At 50.4% G+C, this 13,368-nt stretch overlaps 5 protein-coding genes across 5 annotated transcripts; 4 read left to right on the forward strand and 1 right to left on the reverse strand.

Moving 5' to 3' along the window:
• Positions 1 to 623: 623 nt before the first annotated feature.
• On the forward strand, positions 624 to 4,348 carry CLUP02_14050 (uncharacterized protein; the record flags this gene model as incomplete). Its single annotated transcript, XM_049292983.1, has 12 exons — positions 624 to 763; positions 822 to 1,297; positions 1,399 to 1,878; positions 2,037 to 2,088; positions 2,218 to 2,243; positions 2,286 to 2,343; positions 2,394 to 2,529; positions 2,586 to 2,730; positions 2,785 to 3,058; positions 3,142 to 3,684; positions 3,758 to 4,245; positions 4,320 to 4,348. The coding sequence occupies 12 exons, from the start codon at positions 624 to 626 to the stop codon at positions 4,346 to 4,348; spliced, it is 2,847 nt and encodes a 948-aa protein (XP_049150129.1).
• A 2,501-nt stretch (positions 4,349 to 6,849) lies between these two features.
• On the forward strand, positions 6,850 to 8,190 carry CLUP02_14051 (thioredoxin reductase; the record flags this gene model as incomplete). Its single annotated transcript, XM_049292984.1, has 3 exons — positions 6,850 to 7,030; positions 7,153 to 7,215; positions 7,289 to 8,190. Coding segments are annotated over 3 exons (1,146 nt in total), but the record flags the coding sequence as incomplete, so codon positions are not given.
• A 1,105-nt stretch (positions 8,191 to 9,295) lies between these two features.
• Positions 9,296 to 9,975, forward strand: CLUP02_14052 (uncharacterized protein; the record flags this gene model as incomplete). Its single annotated transcript, XM_049292985.1, has 3 exons — positions 9,296 to 9,523; positions 9,634 to 9,716; positions 9,855 to 9,975. 3 exons carry the CDS (start codon positions 9,296 to 9,298, stop codon positions 9,973 to 9,975), a joined length of 432 nt encoding a protein of 143 aa, XP_049150131.1.
• Positions 9,976 to 11,164: 1,189 nt separating this feature from the next.
• On the forward strand, positions 11,165 to 11,665 carry CLUP02_14053 (uncharacterized protein; the record flags this gene model as incomplete). Its single annotated transcript, XM_049292986.1, has 3 exons — positions 11,165 to 11,212; positions 11,291 to 11,361; positions 11,521 to 11,665. 3 exons carry the CDS (start codon positions 11,165 to 11,167, stop codon positions 11,663 to 11,665), a joined length of 264 nt encoding a protein of 87 aa, XP_049150132.1.
• A 1,484-nt stretch (positions 11,666 to 13,149) lies between these two features.
• Positions 13,150 to 13,315, reverse strand: CLUP02_14054 (uncharacterized protein; the record flags this gene model as incomplete). The annotated part of the gene is made up of 2 exons (XM_049292987.1): positions 13,150 to 13,231; positions 13,275 to 13,315. 2 exons carry the CDS (start codon positions 13,313 to 13,315, stop codon positions 13,150 to 13,152), a joined length of 123 nt encoding a protein of 40 aa, XP_049150133.1.
• Between the last annotated feature and the right edge of the window lie 53 nt (positions 13,316 to 13,368).

The raw sequence follows: 13,368 nt of genomic DNA on the forward strand, positions 1-13,368 counted from the left end.
CCTATTAGCCTATTTAATATCGCTAATCTCTAGTATATTAAGTAATCTAAACTATAACTTAATTATATTAGTAATAGCCCTATTTAGACGCCTCGAATTAATAGTACAACTTCTCTAAACCTTAATTAATAAGTTCCTCCTTAAAAAAGCGTCTATTTATTTCTTTTTAAAAGGATTTATATCCCCCTAGGATCTTAGAACTCGCTTAGCGAATTTTATAAGCTATTTATAGGTTAGTATAATACTTAGATTATACTAAATACGAACTTATTAAGCTAGCTAGTTTTCTTATTATAAAAGAAACCTCTAGAGGTCTGCGAATACTATTACCCTCGTTTAGTAGCCTCTCCTATAGTTATAAAGAGTTAACCTTAGAACTCTAAACTTAATCGAGGCCTAATTAACTAAGAGACCTCTTTTAATAGCCTTAAGAGCCCGAATAACTTTATTTTTAGTATATGAGACTATTATATATTAATAAATAAGTATATAAAAAAGAATTATATTTAGACAATTTTTGTAATTATTATAGTAGTTTGAAAATCGTGGGTAGGGTTTTAATGCGGTGGCTGGGATGGAGAAATGGGGTGGCCAAAAGGGGGTGGGTCGACTTATATAAGTGAATGGCAGCTGCGCTGGGAGAGTCTTGTTGCGGTCATTTCCATACGGCGCGAAACCCGTCTAGCCAAGCCAGTGTGCGGCGTGATTCGTTCAAGGCGTCTAAGGCTGGTCAGGGATTCGAATCCCTCGACCCCCAAAATCAGTCGCCAAGCGCTGCATGTCTCTAGAACCCTGGCTTCAAGGTGACTTTGAATGCCCAGCTTGGGGCATAGGAAATTGAAGCACAGCCATTGTGCCTGCATGGAGTTGCGAGTTATTAATCGCAGCGTTCCGTCCCGCACCAAACCAATGCTTTTCTCGCGTTCTCTTCCCCGTCGTGCCGAAACTCTCTCTCTCACCTTTCTTCAAGATTGCTCGGGGCAGCACCCATCGTTGACAATGCATCTGCCGCTGCTACCATGGCGGCTTCTCCTCGCAACGGTGCCGCTGGTCACGGCGGTGGCGGGCCAGAGGTGTTACTGGCCCAACGGCGTCGAGGCGACGCAGGCGGTAGCCTGTCCCGTCGCCGGCGGTACCGAGGTCGCGGCGTGCTGCTTCCAGAATCATTATTGCATGAGCAACGGCCTCTGCTTCTCGCAGACGGAGCTGAGCTTCTACCGCGGCGCGTGTACGGATCAGAATTGGTCGAGGAGCGGGTGTCCGAAGTACTGCGACAAGGAGGAGATTACCGGCGGAGGTAAGAAACTCACTTCTTGGTAGGAAGACGGGGAAGAGATTCTTCCCTTGTTTTGGGGGAGTTCTGTGCCTTTGGTTAGTATGAACTGACCTTTACGATAGTCCCCGGCCGGCATTGCGGTGTCGCGTTATGCGGCGACAAGAAATTCGCATGTCAAAACTCGGGCAACTGCGCAAACTACACCTTTGGCGTTCCCGCGGGCCGGATGCTGCTCAACGAGTATCTGAAATCAGACCTCGGCGACCTCGCGACGACGACGGTGACCGCGACCGCGGCAGTAGCAGGACAAAGCACCGGGGCCGCCGCAACGTGTTCCGCGACCGCGGCAGAGTCCAGTAGTAGCAACGGGATCTCGACGGGCGCGGCGGCGGGAATCGGGGTGGGCATCGGCACCCCGCTGGCGCTGGCGATCGCGGCGCTGACCGTCATGTTGTTGCGCGAGAAGAGGAAGACGAGGGCGGCGCTGTCGAGCCAGGTGGATTCTTCCGGGACGGGCCCGTCGTCGCCGTGGGCTAAGTCGGAGCGGACGGCGTATGTGCCGGTTGAGGTTCACGGACAGCCTGTGCCGAACGAGATGTCTAGTAACCATGATAGGAGACATGAGCTTTCTTGATGTTTGAGGCTTGATGGTGGCTGGAGGGGTTGGTAGTGTGAATATTCGAGTAGAAATGGGTTCCGCAGACTCTGAAACTGGAAGATTATCTACGTAGCCATAGCTATGAAATCCATGAATCTGTAGTTCTCTTCGATATCGTGCACTGGATCCTCTTGGCCGATAGGCCACCTCCCATGTTCCCAGATCACTACCGCTCAAGATACATGATTTAGTCTGTCACGTCATCCAATTTGGTCGAATCTGACACCTGGTAGGGTTCGGTGGATGGAAACTAAGATATGTTCTTGAAGACCATGGTACATAGCGACTCTCAAGTTATACCATTATTGAGTAAGTCTGAAGCCGTTAGGGGTGGCTGAGAAGATACAAAAGCCACTATTGTGAAAGAATCTCATCGTGAACTTCAATCTCATGTCCAGGGACATCGTTGGTAGCCAAATCGATGCGGTCGTTGTAATCAGTCGTCTTGCTTCCATATAGGGTGATGATTATTCAAGATGAGATGCCTGCTGCTCGGGTCATTGTAACTCCCTTAGGAAAGTTAGATCTCTTCATCGTCGCCCGTCATTTCAACCTCGGAAATCCCGAATTACCGCGAATTACAACTCGACCACGAGTATCCCTTCCAACCAAATCAGACTTCTATACAGCTGCAGTTGCAATTCAGCTCAGACACAGGCTAGACAAGAGTTATTTCGGTTGACGCGCCAACGAGGCGAAGCACATGCAGGCGCCCCGGCGGCTACGACCCCAAGGCCAGCCAACCACCGCTCACCCACCCTCACCACCATCGCCATCGGGCGCCGTTTCGAAAAGGGTTCGTTAGTATCCGTAGACGGATTCCTGCCGTCGCGACAGCTTGCACATGAAGCGTTCATCATACGCTTGGCCCCCCCTCCTCTCCTCCCCCTTCTCACCGTTCGCGCTTCAGGGCTGAGGCTAAATTGCATGGGATGGAACGTGGCGTCGCCGGGCGGTCGCGTTTGCGCTTACCACGAGGGAGGCAGACAGACAATTGTCTCAGGAGAAGGGAAGGTAAGGCTCGTGCTGTCCCCAATCCCCAAAACAAGCTTGTTCGTGCATGGGTTTCTCAGCTCAATGAGGCATCGTATGAAAAGTGAACCCCCCAGGTGGCGCGCTGCATGGTAAGCTCGGTTGCCGCTTACAGTACCATCGTAGCCGGGGTTTGACGGTGTGTTCACCCTTGCGAGCTGAGCTCTTATTCAAGTACTCGGCTGGCAGCCCAATCTCATTTTTTGCTCGTGTTTTCTTTTGATCTTGATGCCCTTCTTTCCGTTCAATCTGTGATCGTCGTGCGCGTTCGCCTCGCCTTTTTCAACTCTCCTGGCAGGATATCGGAGCCAAAAAAAGAAGAAAAAAAAGGAAAGAAGAGAAAAACGACAGAGGATTTAGGAATGGCCGATCAAATCCAACACCGTCCCCACGCGGAGGCGACGGCGCCAGACCAGCCGGGCCTCGAAGCGGCACCGAGCCGGTACTCCACCGCGCCGATCCCGTACGACCCTTCCGAGTTCCAGAGCCCGTTGGAAAAGTCGACGTGGACGACAATCACGCAGGCCCATCACCCGGCGTATGCTTCCGCCGCGGCGGCAGACGCGCCGCCGCCAGAGAGACGGCGCGTTCTCGGACTGACGGTGCCTGTCTTCTGGGGCCTGGTGATTGCGCTGGTGGTTGTTCTTGCGGGGGGTATCGCCGGCGGTGTGGCGGGGGGTTTGGCGGCGCAAAAGGCCAACAGTTCGGCGGTGTCAGTGTAAGTTCACCTGTTTCTTCCACTTACTAGAGCAAGACGAGACCATAGTTGACTGATTCTAATGTCCATATAGAGACCCGTCTTCAACAGCCTCGGCAACAGCAGGCTCGCAATCGGCGCCTACAACCTCAAGCGCAAGCTCAGGCACAGAGTCCCAATCTTCCCGCTCGACAGCCACCTCATCCACCACGCGCTCAATCCCGACGGGCATCCGCTCCGCGCCAACGGACGGAGGCTGCCCGAGTATCAACACGACGACCTACACGCCCACCGACGCCGGCGGCAACGCGATGAAGATCGGTTCTGGGTACTCGACGCAGACCTTCCGCCAGCTCTGCGAGGTGAATTACCCCTCGGGCGCGGCGTACGGAAATCCGGGTCTGTACGATATCCTCAAGGTGTACGTCTCGACGTTTGAGGAGTGTATGGCGCTGTGTGCGGCGCATAACCAGGCGTACGGGAGTAATCTCGCCAGCGGGGATGTCAAGGCGGGAGGGTATTGTCGGTCTGTTGCTATGATTAAGTTGCCGGGGGAGTATTGTTACCTGAAGAATGGTACTGGTAAGATGGACACGCAGGGGCACGCCAAGGATTTTATTAGTGGTGTTGTTATTTCTGGGCTGCCGGATGCGTAGGGCTGAGTATGTGGGAATGGGATGCCTGAAGTCTTTGGGTTTGGGGAGAGGCTGGAGTAATGACATCTACCGAACGGCTATATCATTGATTGCCGGCACTGAATGTATATACTTTGAACCCTATGACATATGATCAAAATGCCGATCCAAGGTCGACCTGTTGGTGTTTGCTCAAGGTACAGATGTACTGCAAGGCTGGATCATCGGTAGCTGAGGCTCTGTTTTGAGACTTCGACCATGAGCCGCCACCAAACACACAGCGGCAGTGAGTAGCTCGAGGACGATGGAGGTGTGACTGAGGTGTGTGCGATGAGAGCGGGAAGAAGCGAGGTTCGGCGTGGTTGCATAAGAGAAGAGAGGCGCGACGGACATATCTGCCTATCAAGGCAGGGAAGATAAGTTGCGGAGCAAAGTTGCCTTGCTGGTGTGCCAGAGATTGTGAATGAGGAGGATTCGTCTGGAGGCGGTTTTCTTAGTGTGCCTTGCGCTCTTCACCGGGATATCGAACCCTCGGCCAGATTGAGTTAACCGTTTCTGGGCTGTTGAGATGGCAATAAAATAGACCTTGCTCGTCAACGTAGAAAGGGCTCTTCACTGGCCGAAAGAAGGTATTGCAGACGTCCTTGGAGGAGGTTGGGAGGTTGAGCATGTGTTTATGGATCTTGATAATTCTACTTCACTCGGCCTGAGGGATTAGTAAGTCAGAAATATCCCCGAGCAAGCGCACTTGCGAAACGTAAGACTCGTAGCTGTGAGGAAACAACTCAGAGAAGCATGTGGCGTGGTTGAGGTTATGAAGCAAATGAGTAAGGTATCTTCGGGGGAAAGAATTCATGGTGCAATATTGACTCATCCTTCTGATCGCGTGCGCGATAATTTTAAATACTTGAACGCAACGATCGGGGCTATATCGCCGACTACAACGGCCTTGACTCCAACCCAGACATTAAGACTCCACCCCACACGACGGATCACCCCCTACGACAGATCACCCAATTCGGCCAGATTCAGCCAAAACCGCTATTCCATATATATATGAATAATTAAAAAATAAATATTTTAAAAAATACACAAGCTATAAAGAAATATATTTAGTATAGAAAGATATTTTAAAAAAATTATTTTATATTATATTATATAATAATATTAGATTTAAAATATGCTTCTTAATGTTAGTATTTACTAGTAATTTCTATACAAATACTAACATTATACTATGTTATATAACTCTTTTATTTATTAGAAAAAATAAAATTTTAAAGTTAATTATTTTTAATAGATTTAAATTAAACTTATATAAATAGCTTTTTATTAGTAATATAAGTATTATTATATAGAAATATTAAGTTATATTATAATAAGTAGTATTTATAAAAACTTGAATTTTCTAAGCTTATGTAATTAGTATAACGCTAAAAATAGTATATTTAAGCTTAGAAAAATATTTGGAAAATTATAATATTTGAAAATACTTAGCTTTATTTATTTTTCATAAAGTTAGAAATCGTATTTTTATATAGTAAAAAACGTTATATTTAACTTAGTAATATCTTGATTATCATAATAGATTATAATTTATAAAAATTATTTTAGTAAAAAAACTATATATTATGTATCTAAAAGTATCTTTTATATATTTTTAATATTATAAAATGAAGTAGGTAGAATTAGTGGTTTTTGACTGAATTGTACCGAATTGGGTGATCTGTCGTAGGGGGTGATCCGTCGTGTGGGGTGGAGTCTTAGTCTTATGAGGCAGGAGCTTCATTGACGTCAACAATTCCAAATCAAAGCTGATGCGATTGATAAGATTCCCAGCAGCATGAGAACCCTTGTAGATATAAAGTTCCCGACACCGGTGACCACCTCAGTCCACAAACCACGAGAAGACGAAGAGAGAGGTACCTAAGGTAGGTACACGGCACACCGTGCAGCAGATTTGTGGCTCGGAGCCGAGTTGCGTCACTCGGAAGAGCCTCGGCAAGTGGGGGCTACCGACGGAACGGGGAGTCGGCGACTCGGTGCTTAGGTAATCCACACAGTCACGACAGAGAAACGGCACTCCGATCACGCATCCAGACCACATGTGGTTTGGCTTGGCCGTCTGACAAGACGCTATCAAATGCACCCTGAATCGTGCGGCAGGCCCCGATTAAAAATTTCTGGAATTCTGGAATCCACCACCACCAGCAGCGCAACGCATCAAGTCTCCCAGATCCCGGCCACCACCATTAGAAATCATTTTAGCTGTGCTGTTGCTGCAGAACCACTGTCTGTACTCCGTGCTACCACTACCATCCCGGGTCTGCCGTCACGATAGCGGTCCACGAGTTTCCAAGCCTTGATTGGAAGCAAACCCCGTCGCCGTCGCCGTCGCCGTCCTGCCCCCTTCCATTCGTTTTGCCCCTCCACCCCTCCTCTCTCTCACCCGCCCCCTGGCGTACTGTGAGTCTGTGGCACCCCCTCCTCCCCTCTTGCTGTACATATATCTCTCTTTTTCTGATACCCCGCCATTTCTTGGAGAGGATAGTGCGTGTTCCTGAACGCGCATATCACCGCCAAACTGTTCTCTTCAACCTTTAGACGAACAATCCTTCGCTCAAGCGCCACTGGTCTATCCTTTGCCGCAGCCACCACATCCCTCAAGAAGAACTCTACGAACCCTGTTGATTTAAAGTCAAGTGCCCGCAAAATGCACAACAAGGTTGTCAGTATGTCACGACTCTCCGCTCCTGCATTGTTGCCCCTCCTGCCGAACAGCAGAGACAAACATGCCTCTCAAGCCGTGATGGCTTCAAATCTTGCAATGCGCCTTGCTAACCTCATTCTACAGTCATTGGCTCTGGGCCTGCTGCCCACACCGCCGCCGTCTACCTGGCGCGCGCTGAGCTGAAGCGTAAGCCTCCTCCCACTTCCTCCCGTCCCCCCTACTCCAGGACCATCTCACTGACGATACTTCTCCCCTCCAGCCGTCCTTTACGAGGGCTTCATGGCCAACGGCATCGCCGCCGGCGGTCAGCTCACCACCACCACCGACGTCGAGAACTTCCCCGGTTTCCCCAAGGGCATCATGGGCGGCGAGCTCATGGACAACATGAAGGCCCAGTCCGAGCGCTTCGGCACCACAATCATCTCCGACACCGTCGCCAACCTCGACCTCTCCTCCCGCCCCTTCAAGTACTCGACCGAGTTCGAGCCCGAGACCACCCACACCGCCGACGCCGTCATCCTCGCCACCGGCGCCTCCGCCAAGCGCCTGAACCTCCCCGGCGAGGAGAAGTACTGGCAAAACGGCGTCTCCGCCTGCGCCGTCTGCGACGGCGCCGTCCCCATCTTCCGGGGCAAGCACCTCGTCGTCATCGGCGGCGGCGACTCGGCCGCCGAGGAGGCCCTCTACCTCACAAAGTACGGCTCCCACGTCACCGTCCTCGTCCGCCGCGACGTCCTCCGCGCCTCGCAGATCATGGCCAAGCGCCTCAAGGGCCACGAGAAGGTGACGATCCGCTGGAACTCGGCCGGCAAGGAGATCAAGGGCGGCGACGACGGCCTCATGAGCCACCTCGTCGTCAAGGACACCGTCACGGGCGAAGAGGAGACGCTCGAGGCCAACGGTCTCTTCTACGCCATCGGCCACGAGCCCGCGACGTCCCTCGTCAAGGGACAGCTCGAGACCGACGAGGAGGGCTACGTCGTCACCAAGCCCGGCACGCCGCTGACCAACATTGAGGGTGTCTTCGCCGCCGGTGACGTCCAGGACAAGAGATACAGACAGGCCATCACCAGTGCCGGTACCGGCTGCATGGCTGCCATGGACGCCGAGAAGTACCTCGCCGAGCTCGAGGACGGCGACCCCAAGGACCCTTCCAACTGACTAGATCATCACCTCTAAACTCAGGAAAAAAAAAAGAAGAGTCGTGAATGGGCTATTTGTGAGCCGCATAATGATATAGAAGAGCCTCTAGACTAGATATGCCGGCAAAAAGCACCGAAAAAATAGACTTTGGAATTCAAGCGTATTAAAATCATTGTAGACAAAAAAGGGTGGTATTCTCCCATCGCCTCGGAGTCAGATCCGAGTCGACCGAAGCAGATCTCGGAGATATATGCCCCTGACCGCGTCCGCCGGTCCCCTACTTATGGCCGGGCTTTCCCGGATCTGCAGTCCTTGCGGTCACAGCTGCTCTCTCTTAATGCCTTTCCTGTTCCTTGATATTTGTTACACTACCACCCCGAGCTAAGACGTCAGCGTGGAGGCAACGTTATTATTCAAAGAGCCGCTGTTTCCCTCTTCAAAAATCGAGGAGTGCGAATGAGGTCTTGTGTCGTCCCAAGTTTCTATGAAGCTTCCTGAGCTCAGGTACCCCCGTGTTTTTCCCTGCCTAGTACCTAACTCAAGTAATCTTCGCTGCAGAATCCAAGTCATCCCTTCGCCCCCCTCCACATCTCGGACTCCTTCTCATCCAAAGAGTCTGCTCATGCAGAAAGCAGACTCCTCCAACTCACCACTCCCCCCCAAGGCCTCAAGCCCACCGACCCCCCACATGAAGCTTAAAATACCTAACGACTGGTCCTACCGATACCTAATGCCCCAGAAAATCCAGCGCCCAAAGAAACGATGCAGAGACACTTCCGTTCGCCAGCGCATGCGTGTCGCCTCGCTCGACCCACGAGGGACCATGCGGTATGCGGCTCGAACGCTTGACGCCTTGCCCAAAGCATTCCTTTTCATCCACTCGTTGGTCCTTTTTTGCCGCATCGTCCGTTCCCACCCCCATCCCACCATCCATCCCATCCAAACTTGTCAATGGACCCGACTCGTAAAGACACGGGAGTTATTAGAGAGTAAAAAAAAGTCTCACTATGGGCTTTCTCCAATGAGCTCCCGTGGGGCGGGGTAAGGTGAAGTAGCGCAGGCGTTTCAAACCACGCATCGCCCATGATCAGCCCATTATGTACCTTGATCTGTATCTCGTACCATGTGCCGTGAACTGGAGAGAGAGAGTGAGAGTTTCTTCTTATACTTGAGTTCGCCTTCTTCGTCTTCTTCTTCCCATCTCCACTTTGTGTCAAAAGCGAAAACAGTAAACCAAGGCCCGACGACATCTTCCTCTTCCCCGGCCCAACTCCAACTCAGAAGCATTCGGGAAATAAGTAACAGAATCCACCGCCTACCCTTCTCCCCAAGATCGACAATATGCCAAGCAGTAAGGGGTATTCGTACAAGAGAAACAGCCAGGTAATTTGAGAACCCAAAGCCAATCCGAGGTTCTCGTCAAAGTAGCAAAATACTCACTGCGGGGGGGGGAATAAAAAGGGTAACTACTCCTGCGCTCGCGACTACGGAAATAGCAGCAGCAGCAGCTCTGCGAATCCGAACTCATACCAGTATCCCAGCGCGTGAGTGTCAATCATTCTTACTGTTGATCATCCTAGCCCAGTCTTCGACCCAAGATCTGGGGATGTACGTCTTGCGCAGGGCGTGGGAGGAGGCCAAAAAACCGAAAGACTGACGGAATCCTGCTAAACGATGGATAGAAGCGGCTCAATTCACTACTCAACCCCCAAGAGTGAGAGGTATGAAAACGACGGCAACGGCGGTTCACCGTACACCTCGGCCAGCGGATACCGAACATGCTCCGGGTACGGCAAAAAGTAAGCTTTGAGGGAACCTTACCTTGAGTTGGGGTGTTTACTCCGCACCTTGCGTGCCTTGTGACTGACTTGGTTCAAGTGTTGGAATGAAATAACGACAAGGGAGAACATTGTAATGCGTGACGACGGAGCGATTAGGTGATTTTATTTGTTGGAATTGGGATGCTGGACTCTTTCTTCTTTGCCTCTAATGGGATGGGTACTCTGTTGTTTAGGGGTTTACGCGCAATTGGGATACCTGTAGCGAGACGCGGTAGCATATGAAATCTGGTTTCGGTTCGGAAGTGTAGGAACGAGAGGCGCGTGAGTTCAACAAGTGAGTTGGTGCTTGAGGGATGTCATTTGCTTTTTCCATGCAAGCTGATCCCTGAAACGTGGGGGACAGCTGTGCGAGTGAGGGGTTCTCTGGCTCTCATCCCACTCGACTGCCGGCTACATCGATTCATCGACAACGCGCTTGGGAGTAGTCTACTGCTTATGTGCTCTGCAAGCTAGAAGCCATTCCCAAGTTCTCAATCGCGGTCCCTCTGATTTTGTCTCTTTGGACATGATCGCTAGGCTCTTCTGTCAACTAAGATGTTTACCTATTTGATATGAGATCCACCCAAACATTGACAAGATACCAGGATGATCCCAGACCAGGTCACCAAAAGTGGCAGCTTGGTTGGCAGCGGGGGAAAGTGGACAAACGCTTATCTTGTCGGGGAAAAGCAATATACCAACATCGTGCTGCCCTTCGTCGCTGCTTCTCTACGCTACAAACTTGGTTGTGATCAGGTAGGCGCATAACGGGCAAAAAGAAGGAGAAACGATGCAATCACATGTCCTTGCCTGACTCGACTTTGGAGCTTTGACATGGGTCCCGCGGGAAGGCACATGAGAGCTTCTGGCAAGCCACAAGCAACACACAAAGTAAGATAAATTAAGGTAGGCAAGTAGCTTCCCAGTTGTCTCTGCCCGCTAACAATCAATCCGTGCGGGGCGGAAAAGCATACACAGACCTTGCGTGATCATACAAGGTGTTTTGCCTGGGTACCTACCTGCCTACCTTATTTAATCTCCCATAAACTCCCGGTGGCCTCACCCTTACATCCCCTCTTCTTCATCTCTCTACAACCCTCCTCCGATACCACGCATACAGAACCATCCCAATCAACCACTTTCGTGTCAAGACTGACAAGCAAACAGCCAAGATGAGCGGACAAGGTTACGATTACAAGAGCTCCGGGACCAACAGCGAGGTACTAATCAATCCCTCACTCCCGAAGCTGGCAGGAGCTTGGAGATGTACATGACTGACATATCGACTCACTGTTCAGGGCAACCACTACTGCGCCCGTGACTACGGTAGCAGTGCTTCCAACTCCAACTCGTACCACTACTCTAACACGTGAGTCCAACTTGCTGCTCCTCCTCCTTGCCCGGATGACGATCGCTTGTCTGCGGTCGCTTTATTTTCCCCGGTTCTCAGTGCTCCAACCAGTATCTCTCGTCTTGCCCTTTCCTATTCGAGATATCAAGGAAAGAAAGCTGACCAGCACATCTCAAGTGACGGATCCTACTACTACTCCAACCCCAACGGCAGCACCTACTACAACGATGGCAACGGCGGCTCAACCTACACCTCTCCCGGCGGCGAGAGAAGCTCGTCCGGCTATGGCAGTGGAAGCTCCGGTAGCTCTGGCAAGAAGTAAAGTGCTGGCACCTGCACAGCTTCTGATGGTATCAAGAGAGTAAACGGGGACCCGTCGGAGGACCAGAATTGTATGGAGACATCGAGAGGTCTCAGTCCAGTAGCGACGGCGTCATTAAACCTTATGAATTCACATGCTGATATGACCTTTCATTCGCCCGCCTGTCTAGTCGTTTGAGAAGTGATACGCAGGAGGTTGAGGGAGACGTGGTCTGAGGGCCTGCTTTATCGGGATCTTCAGCAGAATGCCTTTTTGTCTTCCTGACCGGTCTCAAAGACAACGCCGCAACGACTATAAAATATTGAGATGGGAGCAAGGTCAGCGGTAGCACCCACACATGTGCGAGTGATGCACATGGGATGAGGCTAATGGTTCTGTGATCCTACCTCATAAAATCAGGATGAATATGTTTCTGGATCAAGATTGAAGCAGCTCGTTCGGACGAGAGCCCATAGCCAAGACCCCTGGATATCAAGGTACTACCGACCGTTTCCCGTGACTGACGTATTCGTCACTAATTATATATGTGACGACGACGGGGTAGCTCCTATAGGGATTAAGGGCCTCTGCTTTCGAAGTAAGTAGGATAAGATAAAGACAGTCTACTTAGATACAAGTAAGATGGTTCTGGACGAGCTACTCGCGTCTGCTGGAGTGTCATTTTGCGCACACAGGTTCAGTACGACCGCTGGTCCTGCTGTAGGTCATACTCTCGGATCCATATTTTATAGCTGTTACAGCGTTATCTTGGTATCTGGAGATTGCCTCAGATAATCAAGATGCTCATGCTTTTAAATCAAGCAATTGAGACAACAAGAAAGTGGTTCATGCGGATAGGATCCCGAGATACTGATTATTTTCCGTTACTGACGTATTCGTAACTGACGATGTGCTTGATAACGACGGGTTCCTATCAAAACTAAGATATTCAGGGCGTACCTCTGAACTCAAGCAAGACAGACCACATCCCTGGATGCCAAGGTACTGGTCAATTCCCGTGACTGACATATGTGTCACTAACGATTTAACAACAGCCCGGGTCCTTTGCAATCCAAGATGCCTATACCTCTAGACCAAAGACGATGCGTATAGTACTCGCAGGTTCTAGCAATAGTTACTATCTTTAACATATTCCATACGGCGTATGTGAGATATGGGCAGTGATGAGATAAAGGAAAAAGGCATGATGTGGGCCTTCTTGGAGTCCTCGTTATTAGCGCTATCTCTAGCGACAGCGCCCGAGTGTAAGGATAAGGAGAGGATAGAGAATCGAACTTGGCCTAGAATTGAACGTCCGCTTTGCAACCTGAGATGAAAGAAAAAAGATGTATGTTATAGGACTGCTAGATGTGGATGTGCGACCCTATCGTGCCCTTCGTCTGAAGATTCAGTAGGGCCTAGGAATGTATGAAAGCTCGAGCTTTGCTTCGAAAAGAACCTTCATCTCATGGCTTGGAAAAAAGAAGACATTTGTTGCAAGACTGCTAGACGTGAAAGAGCGACTCTATGATGTCTTTCACCGGCCCCCTCCTCAGGCGGTTGACTACATAGGCTGATTGTACTTCCCTAGTAGCAATATAGCACGTCATGACACCGGTCACAAACTCACTGGATCAAGCCACTGGCCTTGAGATTCTTCATGAGTTTCATTATTGTTACATATTACGTCGAAGATGAGCTCCAAATCAGCTCATCTCTGAATC

Source organism: Colletotrichum lupini, chromosome 7 (assembly GCF_023278565.1).
Source record: "Colletotrichum lupini chromosome 7, complete sequence".
NCBI classification, from domain to species: domain Eukaryota; kingdom Fungi; phylum Ascomycota; class Sordariomycetes; order Glomerellales; family Glomerellaceae; genus Colletotrichum; species Colletotrichum lupini.